At 44.7% G+C, this 21,051-nt stretch overlaps 1 protein-coding gene across 1 annotated transcript in view; it reads left to right on the top strand.

Moving 5' to 3' along the window:
- The window catches only part of LOC129816485 (tomoregulin-2-like), a 135,964-nt gene extending 117,050 nt beyond the window's left edge, over positions 1–18,914 (top strand). Inside the window, exons 9-10 of the mRNA XM_055871025.1 lie at positions 4,813–4,971; positions 18,527–18,914. Coding sequence (XP_055727000.1) covers positions 4,813–4,971; positions 18,527–18,623 — 256 coding nt within the window. The 3' untranslated portion in view covers positions 18,624–18,914. The remainder of the gene's footprint in view (positions 1–4,812; positions 4,972–18,526) is intronic.
- Positions 18,915–21,051: the final 2,137 nt, after the last annotated feature.

Here is a 21,051-nt window from a genome sequence, read left to right as displayed (position 1 = left end):
AAGACGAGTTGTATGAGCTCAGGTCAATGAGGCCTACAGGCCATAAATACAAGTTCAAAACTTGTAATGTTCACAAGAACTTAAGTTGATAAAAACATCTTACACAACATTAGGTGATAATAGATGTATTATTATGGATTTATAATCAGCTATAATGGGGCGGTCATTTTGGACCGGGAACACAGAATTAAAAAACATGTCAGGAACACAACAGGAGGGGTAAAGTATTTTTACTTAATTATTTTACACCACTGCTAATCACCGTCATCAATATTTGTCTAGTGGAGTGTTTGCATATATCTCAGATCATTGTCCCATAGTATGTATTAGAGATACGAAACAGCAAAATGCTAATCCTTGTTTAACTAAGTTAAGAAGATACATATAAAAAGTTTTCTCCTCAAGGGTTTTCACATGACATGTTCTACTCTGATTTAGCCACTATCTCCTGTATTCCTGACCCTGAGTTGGCTCTAGAACACTTCTCCTCCATATATATTTCTCTGGCAGATAAACACCCTCCTTTTAAACAATTCAGAGTCAAAGATAGCTCAAAAGAAAACCAAGGGTTAGATCTATCTCAGCTCATTCAGATAAGAAATCAGGCCTGGGCCAAAGCAAGGAAAACTGACTGTAGTGGACTGGCAATCTTTCAGACAATTGAGAAACAGATGTACTCTCTCGATTAAGAAAGCTAAATCAAGCTCATTTTTAAGCTCTGTCTATGACTCTGCTGGTGATCCTTCTAGATTTTGGAAAACAGTAAATGCAGTGAAGCGTACAAATTCCTCTTCTTCCCTGGCAAAAGCAAGTTCTGTCTGACTCTGGCATCATAACTGAGAATAATGGAATAAGTGATGCTTTTAATCATCATTTTATCCCGGCAGGCTTTTTATTTGAGGAAAACAGTGGTTTAATTGACCCTGGTTAGTCAATCGACCGCACCTCCCTCTGCCATTCTCTAGCTTACTCGACGGTTAACCCGTCAACTTCTAGTGAATCTTTGTTTTAATTTGAACAATTTACTATCTGTGATGTGCTAGATGCCTTGATGTGAAAAAAATCCACTGGGGCTATTATGCTTTATCCATTTTTGCTGCAGCTCTCTGCCCCCCCCCCCCCCCCCCCCCTGATTGCTGAATCATTAATCCACATTTTTTACGGTTACATCTGATACTATCCCTAAGGTTTGGAAGGCAGCCCATGTACTCCCCCTTGACAAAGATGGTGGCCCTATTTATGTATTCTAAATGTACATCAGTCTGGTTTTAGTCCAGGTCATAGCACTCACTGCTGCATTCCTAGTTATAAATTGTGTGGATAAAAGGCAACATTGTGCCTCCCTCTTCGAAGACTTTCGATACTGTTGATCACTCATTGCTAATTCAGAGCCTTTCCTCAATTGGTCTAGGCTGCATGTAAAATGGTTTAAAAATGACTTGACAGATAGAACTCAATGTGTATGTACTGATGTTGTTAAATCATGTTTCCTGGATATTACGAAAGGTGTCCTGCAGGGGTCGATTTTGGGTCCTGTACTTTTTACTGTTTACATTGACAAATCGATTCGTCTGTAAAAAACTGTAACCTGCATTTATATGCCAGGTACTGTTGTGTATGCTATTGCCACACGGTTACCTTCATTGTATTACAGAAAAACTTTATTGACCTGACATTTGTATTGAATACAGGTAAAACTAAGTATATTTTGTTCTCTAGAGTGCATAAAAATAACTGATGATTTAATTATGTTCTTTGGTTGGTGTCCATATTGATTGTGTCCCTGCTTGCAAATATCTGGGCATCTAAATAGATGAAAAGCAGTCTTTTAAAAAGCATATTGACAGCCTGGGGTTCGAACCGAGGCTGTTTCACAACCGGTCGTGACCAGGAGACCCATAGGGCAGCACACAATTGGCCACGTGTCTTTCGGGTTAGGTGAGGGTTTGCTCTAGCGACTCCTTGTGGCGGGCCGGGCGCCTGCAAAGCTTGGATTTTGTATTCATATTGATGTGTGTATTTTCTGTCATTTATGTAATTCAATGTTCTCATGTGAAAGAGACCTTGGTCTCAGTATGATTCCCTGATAAAATCAAGGTTCAATAAAAATAAATAAAATAAATAAACTCCCTTCTACCAACCAATCAGCATCCGGGATGCAATCAACCCGTTCTACAATACCTATTACTCGTTACTTCTTTCAACTTCTTTATTTACTTGTAATTAGATACACCATTCGTTGCATTACTTTTGCGTCACGTCCCAAGATGTGGTGCGTCCTCACGCGATGTAAACAATGTCAACGTTACATTGCATTACCGTGGATAAGGGCTGCGTTTCCTCCACTACGTACCCAGCCACAAGCTTGTTCAGCTCTCCCTGGGTTACAGGCTGTCTTCCTGAACGATTCAAATGTAGCCTAGGTCGTGTTTCGATGAGGTAGGCCGACAGTCATCTTTAGCAGCAGTAGTCGGGCCTCGGGGCTCTTTCTCTATGAGGTTTGTGTTGATATGTTGCTTTTTGCAGGTGCTGCAAGAGATTGGAATTTGTATTTCTAGCAGGGGAGAGGTGTTTCTTGCCTGGACACAGCTTACATTTGACAGTTATTCTCGTCATTTTGTTCTCCATACCGAATCAAACTCATGGGAGTACTTTTCGAACCTTTATTTAACTAGCTACTACTTCCACGCTCAGAAACTCAATGTTTTAGACGCTTCTGCCATTTTTCATCTCCCTCACTAAAGCAGTTCGTAGTAGTGCGTGCGTAAACAGGAACTTTGGTGAGAGGACGTCAGACTCGAGGACAAAAAAAAAAGTGGAATCTGTAATAGGAAAGAAGGGAATGATAACAAAAGTAACGATGACCTATCTTTGATCAGTAACTGTAATATTATTACACAAATTGGAACAGTACTACGTTATATTACTAATTACCGCAAAATGTCATACTATTCGTGTAACGTATTACTTTGTAATGCATTACCCCCAACACTGATAGTGACACACACACAACCTCAACCCCCCCACCCACCCACACACACATGCTGACACATATACACACACAAGACATATACCTATAATTACTAACCCACACAGAAAGCCCCCCTCCCTCCCCACACACATACACCCCTGATCAGCTGTGCCCCATCCAGCCCTCTAGGTGAGTGATAAGCCCATGGTCAGGCCAAGCCCATTAACCTGTGGGGTCAGTGGGATTGTGCTGCGGTCACAGCCACAGGGCTTTAGCCTCTTCTCATCTCTCCCCTCACAGAAACATGGCTCTACCCCCCTGGCTCTTCAAGCCTACATGCCCTGCATACTGAATAGTGGTGATAGTTGAATGGGAAAAATAGGGGAAGGTCTCTGGCACCACCAGCTGTATGGAGGAGGTAGTGTTTTGATAAATGGGAGTGTTGATTTAAGATCCAGTTTTGTGATCTTATATCAGTGTCTACGGACCACCTCATCCTTCTCCATTGGAATAACTGTGAGAGGACAGAGAGTTTGCTCTCAGTACACCTGTCCACTGCATCATGGTGAAAGATATGTGAGGAAAGACAAAAGGGAGTGGGAGGGAGATGTTAAGGTTGAGTAAAGGAGAGGTGGAAATAGAAGGGAGCGAGGGAAGGGAGGTGAGAGAGAGAGAGAGAAGATATAAGAAAAGGAGAGAGAGAGAGAAATAGCTAAGGTTGAGGGGACAAAAGAGTAGTCTGACTTTCGCTCACCCTCATGTGTCCCACTGAGAAATGACTGTGTGTGTGTGTGTGTGTGTGTGTGTGTGTGTGTGTGTGTGTGTGTGTGTGTGTGTGTGTGTGTGTGTGTGTGTGTGTGTGTGTGTGTGTGTGTGTGTGTGTGTGTGTGTGTGTGTGTGTGTGTGTGTGTGTGTGGACGTGTGTGTGTGTGTGTGTGTGTGTGTGTGTGTGTGTGTGTGTGTGTGTGGACGTGTTTAACTATTCTTGTGGGGACCAGAAGTCCCTACAAGAATAGTAGACAAACAAAAAGTTGACCAGCTGTGGACATTTTGTTAGTCCCCACAAGGTCAAATGCTATTTCTAGGGGGTTTAGGGTTAAGGTTAGAATTAGTGTTAGGGTTAGAATTAAGTTAAATATTAAGGTTGGGAGCTAGGGTTAGTTGTAGGGTTAGGATAAAGTTTAGGTTTTTGGGTTAGGGTTAAGGTTAGGGTTAGGGTAAGAGTACGGGTTAGGGGTCAGGGAAAATAGGATTTTGAATGGGACTGAATTGTATGTCCCTACAAGGTTAGCTGTACAAGACTGTGTGTGTGTGTGTGTGTGTGTGTGTGTGTGTGTGTGTGTGTGTGTGTGTGTGTGTGTGTGTGTGTGTGTGTGTGTGTGTGTGTGTGTGTGTGTGTGTGTGTGTGTGTGTGTGTGTGTGTGTGTGTGTGTGCCTGTACAGAGCAGGGAGATGCAGGTGTTGGTAGGAACAACCTCCCCAGAGAAAGAGATAGTTGGAGAGATGGACATACTGATTAAAATATACCAATTTTAGCCCCCCCCCCCCCCCCCAACACACACTCACAACTACCGCATTCAGATATAATGCACACGTACAGTTTCTTCAAGCACTAACTTAAATACACACATTAGCCTGTACACTGTGGTGACCTCAAATGCAAACACAAACATGTATCATGTACACAAACTAACATCAACCTTTGTGTGTGTGTGTGTGTGTGTGTGTGTGTGTGTGTGTGTGTGTGTGTGTGTGTGTGTGTGTGTGTGTGTGTGTGTGTGTGTGTGTGTGTGTGTGTGTGTGTGTGTGTGTGTGTGTGTGTGTGTGTGTGTGTCTGTCAGCTGTCACTCAGGCTTCAGCGGACCCCAGTGTGAAAATAAGGAGTACAATGTGCTCTACGTGGTCCCCGGCTCTGGCAAGCTGCGCTACGTCCTCATCGCCTCCATCATCGGAGCTCTGCAGGTGGCCATCATCTGTGTGGTGGTGCTCTGTATTACCAGGTAGGACACACACACACAAACTTGCATACACACACAGTACACACACGCAGGTACACGCATACAAGCACACATACACATTGTGCAATCACACACACACATACACAAACTTGTGTGAGCAAGCATGTGCATTATGCCAGTGCTTCTCAACCTAAGGTTGTACCCTTGGGGTACCTAGGCTAGCCACAGGAGGTACTTGGAAAGACCGATAAGAACATTGGCCTAATGATCAGGTTCACACAAGGGGGTACTTTGGGCAGAGCAAAATTAGATTGGGGGTTGAGAACCACTACATTAGGCAACCATATGTGTAAACTCTCACATGCTGTGCATACACACTTTGGTAAACCGTGAGGTGTTGGGTTGAGCGTGCAGAGATTAACACAGAGACAGGGAGGTCTTAGTCCACATGTTTGAAAAACATAATTCCACTTTGACATTATGGGTATTGTGTGTAGGCCAGTGACCAAAAATCAAAATTTTATCTATTTTAAATTCAGGCTGTAACACAACAAAATGTGGAAAAAGTAAAAGGGTGTGAAAACTTTCTGAAGGCACTGTATGTGCGTTCACACCCAGTTCTACAGAGGACTACATACACAAACAGAGATCCATGATGAGAGGTAGTGCATCATAGGGGGTTACGTTCTGGTGCTGCGGAGGGAACGTGGAAAGGTCATCTTGACCTATGCAAGACATGACATTTAATAAAGTAAAAAAAAAAAGCTATAACCAAGATGAAACGAGAGAGAGACAGAGAGAGAGAAATCAAGACGACAGGGAGGGAGGGAGAGAGAGAGAGGGAGAGAGAGAGCGAGAGCGAGAGAGAAATCAAGACGACAGGGAGGGAGAGAGAGAGAGAGAGTCTGTGTAGGTCAAGAGAGAAAGATGAGCTCCCACATTTTTCAGCGTGTTTTTACAAAAAGTTAGATTTAGAGTTAGATAAACTTGGATTTTTCGGCAAGGACATATACAGGATACTACCCTCTACAATATAACTTTCAATCCAAATCAAAACTACAAACCTACAACCCGGATTTTGGACAAAATTACCTGGAAGGATTCCTACTACCAAAGATTTCCAAGCTTTACAGCAAATGCTCTGGCAAACAAACAACATAAACCTGAAAACACCATCCAACCTGGAACTGAGTGAGTAATGTTTAGTCTGAAGCCATATTTAAAGCCAAGAAATAGATACATTACAATTATATATTTGACTTTATAAGGACTGAATGTTAAGTTAAGGCTACCAAGCTTGCTAGGACAGAACGTATCTGACTGCAATTTCAATTAGCACTGAGGTGTAAAATGAGAGGTGTCATAGCCCTTTAGCCCAAAAATGGCAGGAGAGTTTCACAGCCTACCCCGCCTTTGAAGCCCTTTCCCGATGTTCAGAGGTCATTACAATACAGGAAGTATGGCATTACCTCAGTGAGGATGCTGACTAAGAAAATTAACAAATAGCTGATTGATGCAGTGTTTTATATGCACTGCAGAGATAATTGCTTGATGGAAAAGTGTTTTCTCATATGATCTTTATTTAGTATTTGTCAAGAGCTACAGTTGTTTTTCCCCTATTGTAAATGTCTTTCAAATTATTTCATTTTTTGGATGTAAAAAACTATTAGGCACGAAATGCGTACAAAAATACTTTTTTTTGCTCCTTATGGAAAAACAAGAGACACTTTTTGATTACTATTATAAAAATGGGAACATAAGCAACTTAATCTTCCACACAGACCATCCCTTGGCATGGCACAATGCTATGTTAACACACTACCCCTCTGTTAAGAGGGGGTGGTGTTATCGATGGGTGGAAACTCAGGATATTAGACAACGAGGACGTTGAGTCAGCCAATGTCAACCTGTTCAAGTCTGGAACAGTAATGGTACAGGGCAACCCCAAACAGTTTCAGCTGGGCTTTCACATAATCAAAAAGATAGCTTAGCAGGATAAGCTCTCTCTATAGAAAGATACCCCCAGCCCGAGCGTGTCAGACCAGACCTCTTCATTATACAACACCACAGACAAGCAATCTCAAGCAGAAAGTCAACCTCCCAGCACAGAGAACTACTACCTCATTGAAATTAAGGATAAATTCACCCAGCTGGAGGTAAGGCAGGTGGAGCTGGAACACCTGGAACACTCTCCAGTCAACCAGACCTGGAGAGCTGGAGGTGGAGAGAGACATATCTGCACTCTGGACTGTGGTGAGACAACATCAATAGGAGAAGGAGCAGGAGAAGAACAGAGCACTAGAGGAGGTGAAAGTGAAAGATGGAAGTGCTTGAGGAGAAGGTGAGAACAATGACGTGTGACAGAGAGCAAACCATTAGAGAGCTGGCAACCGCCGCAGAGAAGCCAGCAGAACAGCCCACCTCAGACCCTGACCATAGCCTCGACATCACAGCAGGACAGACAAATGAAGAACCCCAGGCCGCCCAGGGCATCCCACCCCCTCTGAGCACCCCCCCCCCCCCTGTCAGCCATCTTGATAGCCCAACTGACAAGCCCCCCCCGTACCCACTGAGGACATACAGTCGGAAGTTTACAAACACCTTAGCCAAATACATTTACACTCAGTTTTTCACAATTCTTGAAATGTAATCCTAGTAAAAATTCCCTGTTTTATGTCAGTTAAGATCGACACTTTATTTTAAGAATGTGAAATGGCAAAGAGAATGATTTATTTCAACTTTTATTTCTTTCATCACATTCCCAGTGGGTCAGAAGTGTACATACACTCAATTAGTATTTGGTAGCATTGCCTTTCAATTGTTTAACTTGGGTCAAACGTTTCGGGTAGCCTTCCACAAGCTTCCCACAATAAGTTGGGTGAATTTTGGCCCATTCCTCCTGACAGAGCTGGTGTAACTGAGTCAGGTTTGTAGGCCTCCTTGCTCGCACATGCTTTTTTAGTTCTGCCCACACATTTTATATAGGATTGAGGTCAGGGCTTTGTGATGGCCACTCCATGTCACAGTGGCGTGTATAAGTGGCAGAGGAAGTCAGGCGCAGGAGAGTCAAAATAGAGTGTAGCATGGAGTACTTTAATTAAAGTCCCAGTAATCTGCTCCATAACACTCACGGAAAAATATAATACAAATCTGGGTACGAAGACCCATCGCACACCTATACACAAACAACACAACACTTGACAACGAACAATCTCTGACAAACACATGAAGGGAAACAGAGGGTTAAATACACAACAGGTAATGAATGGGATTGACAACAGGTGTGTGGGAAGACAAGACAAAACCAATGGAAAATGAAAAATGGATCGATGATGGCTAGAAGACCGGTGAAGTCGACCGCCGAACACCGCCCGGACAAGGAGAGGCAACGACTTCGGCAGAAGTCGTGACAGTACCCCCCCCCTGACGCGCGGCTCCAGCAGTGCGTCGACACCGGCCTCGGGGACGACCCGGAGGGCGAGGTGCAGGGCGATCCGGATGGAGGCGGTGGAATTCTTTTAACATGGAAGGATCTAAAACGTCCTCCACCGGAACCCAGCATCTCTCCTCCGGCCCGTACCCCTCCCAGTCCACGAGGTACTGAAGGCCCCTCGCCCGACGTCTCGAATCCAAAATGGATCGAATAGCGTACGCCGGGACCCCCTCGATGTCTAGAGGAGGCGGAGGAACTTCACGCACTTCAGCCTCCTGGAGCGGGCCAGCCACCACCGGCCTGAGGAGAGACACATGGAACGAGGGGTTAATACGGTAATTAGTGGGCAGTTGTAATCTATAACATACCTCGTTCACTCTCCTCAGGACTTTAAACGGCCCCACAAACCGCGGACACAGCTTCCGGCAGAGCAGGCGGAGGGGCAGGTTTCGGGTCGAGAGCCAGACCCTGTCCCCTGGTACGAACACCGGGGCCTCACTGCGGCGACGGTCTGCGCCAATTTTCTGGCGCCTTATGGCACGCTGAAGGTGGACGTGGGCTGCCTCCCAAGTTTCCTCAGCGTGCCGAAACCAATTGTCCACCGCAGGAGCTTCGGTCTGACTCTGATGCCAAGGAGCCAGAACCGGCTGATACCCTAATACACATTGAAAAGGGGTAAGGTTAGTGGAGGAGTGACGTAGCGAGTTCTGGGCTATCTCTGCCCAGGGCACGAACTTCGCCCACTCCCCTGGCCGGTCCTGGCAATAGGACCGCAGAAACCTGCCCACATCCTGGTTAACTCTCTCCACCTGCCCATTACTCTCGCGGTGAAAACCTGAGGTAAGACTAACCGAGATCCCCAGACGTTCCATGAACGCCTTCCAGACCCTTGACGTGAACTGGGGACCCCGATCAGACACTATATCCTCAGGCACCCCATAATGCCGGAAAACATGTGTAAACAGAGCCTCCGCAGTTTGTAAGGCCGTAGGGAGACCGGGCAAAGGGAGAAGACGACAGGACTTAGAGAACCGATCCACAACGACCAGGATCGTGGTGTAACCCTGTGAAGGTGGAAGATCAGTCACAAAATCCACTGACAGGTGCGACCACGGCCGTTGAGGAACGGGTAAAGGTAAAAGCTTACCTCTAGGCAGGTGTCTAGGAGCCTTGCACTGGGCGCACACCGAACAGGAGGAAACATAAATCCTCACGTCCTTAGCTAAAGTGGGCCACCAGTACCTCCCATCAAGACAGCGCATCGTCCGACCTATCCCAGGATGACCAGAGGAGGGTGATGTGTGAGCCCAATAGATCAATCGGTCGCGGACAGCAGACGGAACGTACAGACGACCAGCTGGACACTCAGGAGGAGAGGGCTCTGCACGTGACGCCCGCTCAATGTCCGCGTCCAGCTCCCACACTACTGGCGCCACCAAACACAACTCTGGGAGTATGGGAGTGGGATCCATGGGTCGCTCCTCTGTGTCATACAGCCGAGACAATGCGTCTGCCTTGACGTTCTGGGAGCCTGGTCTGTAAGTAAGCGTAAACACAAAACGAGTGAAAAACATGGCCCACCTTGCCTGGCGAGGATTTAGTCTCTTCGCCTGCCGGATGTACTCCAGATTGCGGTGGTCAGTCCAGATGAGAAAAGGGTGATTAGCCCCCTCAAGCCAATGCCTCCACACCTTCAAGGCTTTTACGACAGCTAACAGCTCTCGGTCCCCCACATCATAGTTACGCTCCGCCGGGCTGAGCTTCTTCGAAAAGAAAGCACAGGGGCGAAGCTTCGGTGGCACACCCGAACGCTGAGAGAGCACTGCTCCTATCCCAGCTTCGGATGCGTCCACCTCTACTATGAATGGCAAAGAGGGATCCGGATGAGCCAACACAGGCGCCGAGGTAAACAGAGCCTTCAGTTTACCAAAAGCCCTATTCGCCTCGGCCGACCACTGCAAGCGCACCGGTCCCCCCTTTAGCAGTGAGGTAATGGGAGCTGCAACCTGACCAAAACCCCGGATAAATCTCCGGTAGTAATTGGCAAACCCTAAAAAACGCTGCACCTCCTTTACCGTGGTTGGAGTCGGCCAATTACGCACGGCTGTAATGCGGTCGCTCTCCATTTCCACTCCTGAAGTGGAAATCTGATGCCCTAGGAAGGAGATGGATTGTTGGGAGAACAAGCATTTCTCAGCCTTGACATATAAATCATGCTCCAACAGGCGACCAAGCACCCTGCGCACCAAGGACACATGCTCAGCGCGTGTAGCAGAGTATATCAAAATATCATCGATATACACCACTACACCCTGCCCATTCAGGTCCCTGAAGATCTCATCTACAAACGATTGGAAGACTGATGGAGCATTCATCAACCCATATGGCATGACCAGGTACTCATAATGACCTGAGGTGGTGCTAAATGCCGTCTTCCACTCATCACCCCTCCTAATACGCACCAGATTGTACGCACTCCTGAGATCCAATTTTGTGAAGAAGCGGGCCCCGCGCATTGACTCCATTACTGTATTAATCAAAGGTAGCGGGTAACTATATTTTACCGTGATTTTATTAAGGTCTCGATAATCAATGCACGGGCGTAAACCGCCATCCTTCTTCTTCACAAAAAAGAAACTCGAAGAGGCGGGTGAAATGGATGGCTGAATGAACCCCTGACGCAGGGATTCAGAGATATAATTATCCATAGCCACTGTCTCCGCTTGCGACAGAGGATACACATGACTCCTGGGATATGCAGCGTCTACCAGGAGATCTATCGCACAATCCCCCTGTCGATGGGGTGGTAATTGAGTCGCCTTCTTTTTACAGAAGGCGAGTGCCAAATCGGCATATTCTGGGGGAATGCGCACGGTGGAAACCTGGTCTGGACTTTCCACCGTAGTAGCACCAACGGAAACCCCTACACACCTACCTGAGCACTCTCGCGACCACCCCGTGAGAGCCCTCTGTGGCCAAGAAACAGTGGGGTTATGAGTAGTTAACCAGGGTAGGCCTAACACCACAGAATACGCAGGGGAATCAATAAGGAAAAGACTAATCTTCTCCTTGTGACCTCCCTGCGTTATCATAGACAAAGGTGCGGTGACCTCCCTGATAAACCCTGACCCTATTGGTCGACTATCTAAGGCATGAATGGGGAAAGGCATATCAACAGAAACAACAGGAATCCCTAAACTATGAGCAAAATTTTTATTAATGAAATTCCCAGCCGCGCCTGAATCTACTAGCGCCTTATACTGGGAATGCAGGGAAAAATCCGGAAAGGTGACAGAGACAAACATAAGTGCAGCAGAGGGCTCTGGATGAGTATGGTGCCTACTCACCTGGGGTGATGCCAGAGTGCCCTGCCTGCCTTCTCTATTCCCAGAGGAACCAACCCGACACCGATCAGCAGTGTGATCTCTGCGATCATAGATGGTGCTCGAGCGGGTACCCCCTCCGGTCTCCCGACGCACCGTCCCTCCCAATTCCATTGGTTCGGGAGAGAGGGTGCGGGAGGATGGAACAACCAGACCCCGATCTAGACGTCCACGAGTAGCCAGCATGTTGTCCAGCCTGATGGACATGTCCACCAGCTGGTCGAAGTTAAGGGTGGTGTCTCTACAGGCCAGCTCCCGACGGACGTCCTCGCGTAGGCTACAATGGTAATGGTCGATCAGGGCCCTGTCGCTCCATCCAGCGCCGGCAGCCAAGGTCCTAAACTCCAAAGCAAACTCCTGGGCACTCCTCGTCCCCTGCCTCAGATGATAGAGAAGCTCACCCGCCGTTTTTCCTTCGGGAGGATGGTCGAATACTCTCCTGAAATAACGGGTGAACTCCTCAAAATGGTCCAACGCCGCATTCTCCTCTCTACACACAGCGCTGGCCCACTCCCGGGCTTTCCCGGTGAGGCATGAGACGAGGGCGGAACTCTTCTCCCGGTCGGATGGTACTGGGGAGACCGTGGCCAGATATAAGTTCAGTTTAAGGAGGAAACCCTGGCAGCCAGCAGTATCTCCGTTGTAACCCGTGGGTAGGGGTAAACGGATTTTATTAGGTTCAGGTGGGGAAAACGCGTTAACGGTAAATCCCAGTTGTGGCAGTGGAGGCGCTGGAGAAACTCCCTGTCTCTCCAAGCGATCCATATTCTGGACAATACGATCCATGATGGCGCTCAAACAGTCAATCTCCTTAGCTTGTTCCATAACGCGCTTTTCCACCTCCATGGCCGTCGTGTCCTCTCCTGCTGACTTCATATATATTGGTCAGAGATTCTGTCACAGTGGCGTGTATAAGTGGCAGAGGAAGTCAGGCGCAGGAGAGTCAAAATAGAGTGTAGCATGGAGTACTTTAATTAAAGTCCCAGTAATCTGCTCCATAACACTCACGGAAAAATATAATACAAATCTGGGTACGAAGACCCATCGCACACCTATACACAAACAACACAACACTTGACAACGAACAATCTCTGACAAACACATGAAGGGAAACAGAGGGTTAAATACACAACAGGTAATGAATGGGATTGACAACAGGTGTGTGGGAAGACAAGACAAAACCAATGGAAAATGAAAAATGGATCGATGATGGCTAGAAGACCGGTGAAGTCGACCGCCGAACACCGCCCGGACAAGGAGAGGCAACGACTTCGGCAGAAGTCGTGACACTCCAATACCTTGACTTTGTTGTCCTTAAGCCATTTTGCCACAACTTTGGAAATATGCTTGGGGTCATTGTCCATTTGGAAGACCCATTTGCGACCAAGCTTTAACTTCCTGACTGACGTCTTGTGATGTTGCTTCAATATATCCACATAATTTTCCTCCCTCATGATGCCATCTATTTTGTGACGTGCACCAGTCCTTCCTGCAGCAAAGCACCCCCACAACATGATGCTGCCACCCCCGTGCTTCACGGTTGGGATGGTGTTCTTCGGCTTGCAAGCCCCCCCTTTTTCCTCCAAACATAACGATGGTTATTATGGCCAAACAGTTCTATTTTTGTTTCATCAGACCAGAGTACATTTCTCGGAAAAGCACGATCTTTGTCCCCATGTGCAGTTGCAAACCGTAGTCTGGCTTTTTTATGGCGGTTTTGGAGCAGTGGCTTTTTCCTTGCTGAGCGGCCTTTCGGGTTATGTCGATAAAATGTCCTTCTGTGTGCTACCTATATCCCTCCCACTTGAATCCCCATACTTTAATGAAGACATCTTCTCCATCCTGGAGGGGGAAATCAATCATTTCCAGGCCCAGGGACATGTACTAATCTATGGCAACCTAAATGCCAGAGCTGGACAAGAACATGACACCCTCAGCACACAGGGGGACAAACATCTAATTGGAGGTGACAGTATTCCCTCCCCCATATGCCCCCTTGGCTACAACTACGACAACATAACCAACCGAAACGGGTCACAACTCCTGGATCTCTGTCACATGCTGCGTATGTACATAGTCAATGGTAGGCTTCGAGGGGATTCCTATGGTAGATACACCTATAGCTCATCTCTTGGTAGTAGTACTGTAGACTACTTTATCACTGACCTCAACCCAGAGTCTCTCAGAGCATTCACAGTCAGTCCACTGACACATTTATCTGATCACAGCAAAATCACAGTCTTCTTGAACAGAACAATACTCAATCATGAGGCATCAAAGCCAAAGGAACTGAATAATGTAAAGAAACGCAATAGATTGAAGGAAAGTAGTGTGGAAACCTACCAAAAAACATTTAGACAACAACAAATGTAATCACTTTTACACTTCCCGGACAAAACATTACACTGTAATAGTGAAGGTGTAAACTTGGCAATAGAAAATCTAAACAGTATATTTGACCTCTCAGCTTCCCTATCAAATAAAAAATGTCAAACAGAAAACCAAAGAAAATTAATAACAATGACAAATGGTTTGATGAAGAATGCAAAAACCTAAGAATTAAATTGAGAAACCTATCCAACCAAAAACATAGAGACACAGAAAACTTGAGCCTACGAATGACTAAAACAATACAGAAATACACTATGGAAAAAGAAGGTACAGCACGTCAGAAATCAGCTCGACGTAATTGACTCTAACCACTTCTGTGAAAATTGGAAAACAGTAAACAAACAACAACACGAAGAGTTATCTATCCAGAACGGAGATGTATGGGTAAACCACTTCTCCAATCTTTTTGGCCCTATAACAAAGAACAAACAGCAAAAACATATACATGATCAAATACAAATCTTAGAATCAACAGTATTAAAGACCAGAACCCACTGGATTCTCCAATTACATTGAATGAACAACAGGACAAAATACAAACCCTCCTACCCAAACAAACTAACCAAAACAAAGCAGTCTTCTCCTGCTTTGAAGATTTCAAAAAAGCTTTTGACTCAATTTGGCTTTAGGGTCTGCTATACAAATTGATGTAAAGTGATGTTGGGGGAAAATCATATGACATTATAAATTCCATGTACACAAACAACAAGTGTGCGGTTAAAATTGGCAAATAAAACACACATTTCTTTCCACAGGGCCGTGGGGTGAGACAGGGATGCAGCTTAAGCCCCACCCTCTTCAACGTATATAAATACGAATTGGCGAGGGCACTAGAACAGTCTGCAGCACCCGGCCTCACCCTACTATAATCCGAAGTCAAATGTCTACTGTTTGCTGATGATCTGGTGCTTCTGTCCCCAAACAAGGAGGGCCTACAGCAGCACCTAGATCTTCTGCACAGATTCTGTGAGACCTGGGTACTGACAGTAAATCTCAGTAAGACAAAAATAATGGTGTTCCAAAAATGGTCCAGTTGTCAGGACCACAAATACAAATTCCATCTAGACACCGTTGCCCAGGAGCAGGGTTTCCCAAACTCTGTCCTCGGGACCCCAAGGAGTATACATCTAGCACTACACAGCTGATTCAAATAATCAACTAATCATCAAGCTTTGATAACCGAATCAGCTGTGTAATGTAGGGCAAAAAACTAAACGTGCACGTCCCATTGCCCTTTATGGTTGTGAGGTCTGGGCTCCGCTCACCAACCAAGAATTCACAAAATGGGACAAGCACCAAATTGAGACTCTGCATGCAGAATTCTGCAAAAATATCCTCTGTGTACAATGTAAAACACCAAATAATGCATGAAGAGCAGAATTGGGTCGATACCCGCTAATTATCAAAATCCAGAAAAGATACGTTAAATTCTACAACCACTTAAAAGGAAGCCTTCAAACCTTCCATAACAAAGCCATCACCTATAGAGAGATGAACCTTGAGAAGAGTCCCCTAAGCAAGCTGGTCCTAGGGCTCTGTTCACAAACACAAACAGACCTCACAGAGCCCCAGGACAGCAACACAGTTAGACCCAACCAAATCATGAGAAAACAAAAAGATAATTACTTGACTCCTTGGAAGGACCTACCTAAAAAAACAGAGCAAACTAGAATGTTACTCTCTCCCTAAACAGAGAGTACACAGTGGCAGAATACCTGACCACTGTGACTGACCCAAATTTAAGGAAAGCTTTGAGTACGTACAGACTCAGTGAGCAAAGCCTTGCTATTGAGAAAGGTCGCCATAGGCAGACCTGGCTCTCAAGAGAAGACAGGCTATGTGCTGAGAGAGAGATTTAGAGAGAGAGAGATTTAGAGAGAGAGAGATTTAGAGAGAGAGAGAGAGAGAGAGAGAGAGAGAGAGAGAGAGAGAGAGAGAGAGACTGTCTGTGTAGGTCAATTACAGAAGGCACAGTTTTGAGGTTGTGTCCAGTCAGTTTACTTTCACTTTAATTTATCTTCCAATAAAACTCTTAATTCAATGCAGTTTAATCAAATTCACATTGCTTCTGTAGCAAACAACACGCATGCATTTTACGACTCGCTCATATTAGTACATTAGGCCCTCACACTTCCCCACTATTCTAAATGCACACATTTAATTTAAAGGGATAGTTCACCCAAATGACTAAATTATATATTGGTTTCCTTACCCTGACAGCAGATATAACTGAAATCAATGCTTTGTTTTCCCTGGCAATGTTTCCTCAGGCTAACTTTTTAGCATTTGTGACACAAATCCCATTCAAGTAATGGGACCGATATTAGCATTTTTCACGCATCATGTTCAAAACATCTATAAGTGACTTTGTTGACCTTCACAATTAATTTTAGTTACTTTCGTATAATTTGGACATGATGCACAAAACAATATAATATTTGAACCATGACTTGAATGCGATTTGTGCCACAAATGCTAAAGCATTAGCATGTGGAAGCAGTGCCAAGGAAACTTAAGCAAAGCATGGATTGCTGTCATACGTTGTCAATAAACTGCATACAGGCTAAGGAAACCAATGTGTATTTTTGTAATTTCGGTGAACGATCCCATTAATTTATTTATACAGGGAACAAATAGTTAAAAATACCAAGTGTTCAAAAGAACCGGCCGAAGACCAATCCTATGTATTTTGAATATTGCATTCAGGGACCATACTACATTACCATTAATTTATAGTGCCTTTTGTTCAAAGTGTATAGGCTAATTTGTGCTTCATTATGGAAATGGAGCCTCCCCATATCCACATTCCAGGCTGCTTAATCGAATTTCTGTTAATTAGTGAATTCTGTTTTTAATGCTTTGCATAATTAAGCCCTAGCTGCATTGGTTTTACAGTGTCAGAGATTACAAATGATAGAATGTGGTACAGAATATTTAGAATACGAACACAATAGCTCTTTTCTATACTTAGGTACCAACCATTTTATATGTATCAAAGTAGTAGAAGATCAACAGGAGTTGTAATATAATGCGTTATATTGATGTTTATTGATGTCCTTTATTGACTGTTGAGGGGATCATTGTCCTTTACATTCTTATAGAAACTATTTGAGTCATTCATTTAGCGGATTTCTACCACTTAAACATATTTATTTATATATGCTACTGTATGCTATATATGCACTCTGTCGTACACATCGATCCAGAGCATCCCAAACATGCTCAATAGATGACATGTCTGGTGAGTATGCAGGCCATGGAAGAACGGGGACATTTTTAGCTTCCAGGAATTGTGTGCAGATCCTTGTGACATGGGGCTGTGCATTATGATGCTGTAACATGAGGCGATGTCGGCGGATGACTGGCACGACAATGGGCCTTAGGATCTCGTCACGGTATCTCTGTGTATTCAAATTGCCATCGATAAAATGTCATTGCGTCCGTTTTCCATAGCTTATGCCTTTCCATACCATAACCCCACCGCCACCATGGGGCACTCTGTTCACAAAGTGACATCAGCAAACCACTCACCCACAGGAGGCCATTCACGTGATCTGCGATTGTGAGGCAGTTGGACGTACTGACAAATTCTCTAAAACATCGTTGGAGGTGGCTTATGGTAGATAAATGAACATTAATTTATCTGGCAACAGCTCTGGTGGAAATTCCTGCAATCAGCATGCCAATTGCACACTCCCTCAAAACTTGAGACATCTTTGGCGTTGTGTTGTGTGACTGCACATTCCAGAGTGGCCTTTTATTGTCCCTAGCACAAGGTGCACCTGTGTAGTGATCGTGCTGTTTAATCAGATTCTTGATATTCCACACATGTCAGGTAGATTGATTATCTTGGCAAAGGAGAAATGCTCACTAACAGGGATGTAAACAAATTTGTGCTATAGAAAATTGAGAAATAAGCTTTTTGTGCATATGGAAAATGTCTGGGATCTTTTATTTCAGCTCATGAAACACGGGACCAACAATTTACATTATGCATTTATATTTTTGTTCAGTGTATTTTGTTAGCTTGTATTTGCTGACTTTTCTCTATGTACTTGCATATCATTGACCGCACCACTAGGTGGCAATGAAGGCTATTACATTTTTTATAACAAGCATTTCCAAAACAATTCAATGCCCTTTTCCCTCGTTAGTTCCCTATTTGACTTGTTGATTTCCCTTCAAGTATATGAGCACCCCAAAGGTAAAAACAACTGAGGGTCAATAAATCATAACTATTTTTTAAAAACGGTGTTTTGGGCATTAAACTCTTATATAATGAAGATAAAACAAATGGCTTACAGCACTCTCTCTTGTTGTTATACCTCCTCTCTCTCTGTCTCTCTCTCTCTCCTTTCTCTCTCCTCTACTCCACTTCCTGTCTGGACAGGAAGTGCCCACGGAGCAACAGGGTCAATCGGCAGAAGCAGAATGCCACCCACTACAGCTCGGAGAACACCATGCGCGCCTCCACCCGCCTCATCTGACTGAGCCGCCCCGCGATGAGGGAAACCCTGAGACCCGCTCCTCTCTGGGTCCAAGTTGCCCCGTAGACACAGATCTAGGATCAGCTTCACCCTTCTTGTACTTCCCTACAATCCCAACCTGAATGAACTATAAAGGATTGGGTAGTGGGAGGGGGACGAAACGCAAAACTGACCTTAGATCAGCATCTAGGGGCAACTTCATCCTTCCGGAGACCAGCGCCAACACCAATGATGAGGCATTGAACAATGGGCTTTTGGGGTGAGGATACAGGGTCGGTGTGTTGGGTTGGGGGGGGGGGGGGGGGGGGGCTATAGAAGTGGGTTAGCTGATGTTCGTGGGGGATGTTGGTTGTTTTTAGGGGGAGAATCAATGGGGGGTTGGGAGGGGGGCTACACGTGATGCCTTGCACCTGTGGTATAGGTCACCGGAGAGGAAACTATGGTACTACAGTACAGCTCTATTTGGTTATGTATTACTGATCTATTTCCAATAGTTATTACATTGTCTTGGTGGGGTATTTTTTCTGTAATGTAAATAAATAATTTATATCACGAAAGTAACTTTGGCCCGTCTTTAAAATATCGCTGTTGGGTGTCCATTTTCACATTTACAGTTAAGATAACATCACTCAAGAGGAAACGGTGGGGTAGGTTTGTCTGAGATGAAAGGTGTATTTCCAGATCCTCACTTTGGAATCTATCAAATATAGTGGGCCACAGGTGGGTAAACTCCCCGGCAATCAGTGATATTAATTGATCAATTAACTGGGGTAATAGACAAGAAAACCTGAACTCCAACAGTGCGGAACATTGCGGATAGAAATGTGATGAAATTTGTGTTACAGCTGACAAGACATGATGACTCTTCATTCAGAATGTCAGAGAGGCATGTTTGTTCTACATAACCTATTTATATCTGAACATTCCACAACGTTCTGCCTTCCTGAACATGCCCCAGTAGGACTTTGGCCCTTGAGGACTATTTCACCATATGCCTACCCTATACAAGAGAACTGAGTTATAGTAGCTGTACCTGATGAGCTATGGCAGGTGATGTCTTTTTTATGCATCACACACACACACATTATATATATTCACAGCTGACCCATTTCAAATATCATACAGGTAACTTTAAAAGTCTGATATTGTGTTCAAGATCGTCAAGTTGTCAAATGCATCATTTTTCATTGTACACACCACGGTGGAGAAATATTCGATGTGGTCCTACTGACCCGGTTCTATTGTGTTCAAAGTTAAGCTGACCTGACCAGAATGAGTGTCAGGGTCACGCAAATGCTACACCACCAGACTGCAGGATTCTACACAAATTCCACAGAGACAGCGGGGCGGGTCACTTCCCAGTTCACTCCACAGACGAGCATGTGGAATCCTCTATCTTCCTGTACTCTCCCCTCATTTTTCCAGCTCGGGGGGTAAGGGTGGAGCAGAAAACGCAGAATGTCTGCATGTCTGCGCAGATATACACCATAGGAATGTTAACATTCTGGGACCAGGATTCCACCAACGGATTTATGTTGTTAGTTTTCACTTCAGGAAGGTCAACAGTGTTCAATTAGATGTTTGTCCTCTTCACAGGTTACATAAACGACTGATTGCAATGATTGTTGTGGAATGAAACAATTTTACCCATAGAATGTGGTTAATCCTAACAATTTGATTCTGTGAGAGGGAGAAAATGTCTGAGAAATTAAATATTTATCATGGTACGTGAGCGTTCCATGTCAAATTCAAATTCAAAATGAATCCAACTTTATTTAAATTACCTTTAAATCAAAGACTGGATAAATGAAGATAGTTCACTCAGATTGTTTACTATTGAAAAAAAGGGTCAGTTCCTGTCTACTTAAGGGGGTGGGACTCCATAGACATCAATGCGATAGCAGCTGGGTCTAGTCTACTCAGTTCATAGACTTCCACTGAAACAGAGCAAATGAGGGAGTGGGATGTCTCGCTTCCTCTTCCATCTCTGTTTAAATGTTTTCTCAGTCCTTAAAGCCCCATTCATATATTGTGCTAACATGCATCCTTTGACCTAATCTTGCCCACATTCTGATTGTGCCCACATTTGTAGACAGGTGTAGACAATTAAAGTCATGGCTTTAGTCATGGTGGTCATCGATTTGAATGCAACATAGATTTCATGTGAAAATCTGTCAGTAATTGCTTGTGGGTTATAATGTGTGATTTTTAAAGTGATGTTTTTCATATCACTAGTCTGATAACCCATTTCTGATCATGTTCTGCTGTATTGGCATGTAAAATGTGGCATTACGTTGAGCATTTGCATCCATTTGCATGACCCTAGTTTATACATGAGAGGGGTGCGCGCGTGCCTGTGCGTGCATGCATGTGAGCCTATGAAGACCAAAAGTGGATGAATTCGTGATGACTCGAGGAGCCCTTAAAA

This window comes from Salvelinus fontinalis, chromosome 19, assembly GCF_029448725.1.
Source record: "Salvelinus fontinalis isolate EN_2023a chromosome 19, ASM2944872v1, whole genome shotgun sequence".
NCBI classification, from domain to species: domain Eukaryota; kingdom Metazoa; phylum Chordata; class Actinopteri; order Salmoniformes; family Salmonidae; genus Salvelinus; species Salvelinus fontinalis.
This window is presented reverse-complemented; position numbering and strand designations above follow the sequence as displayed.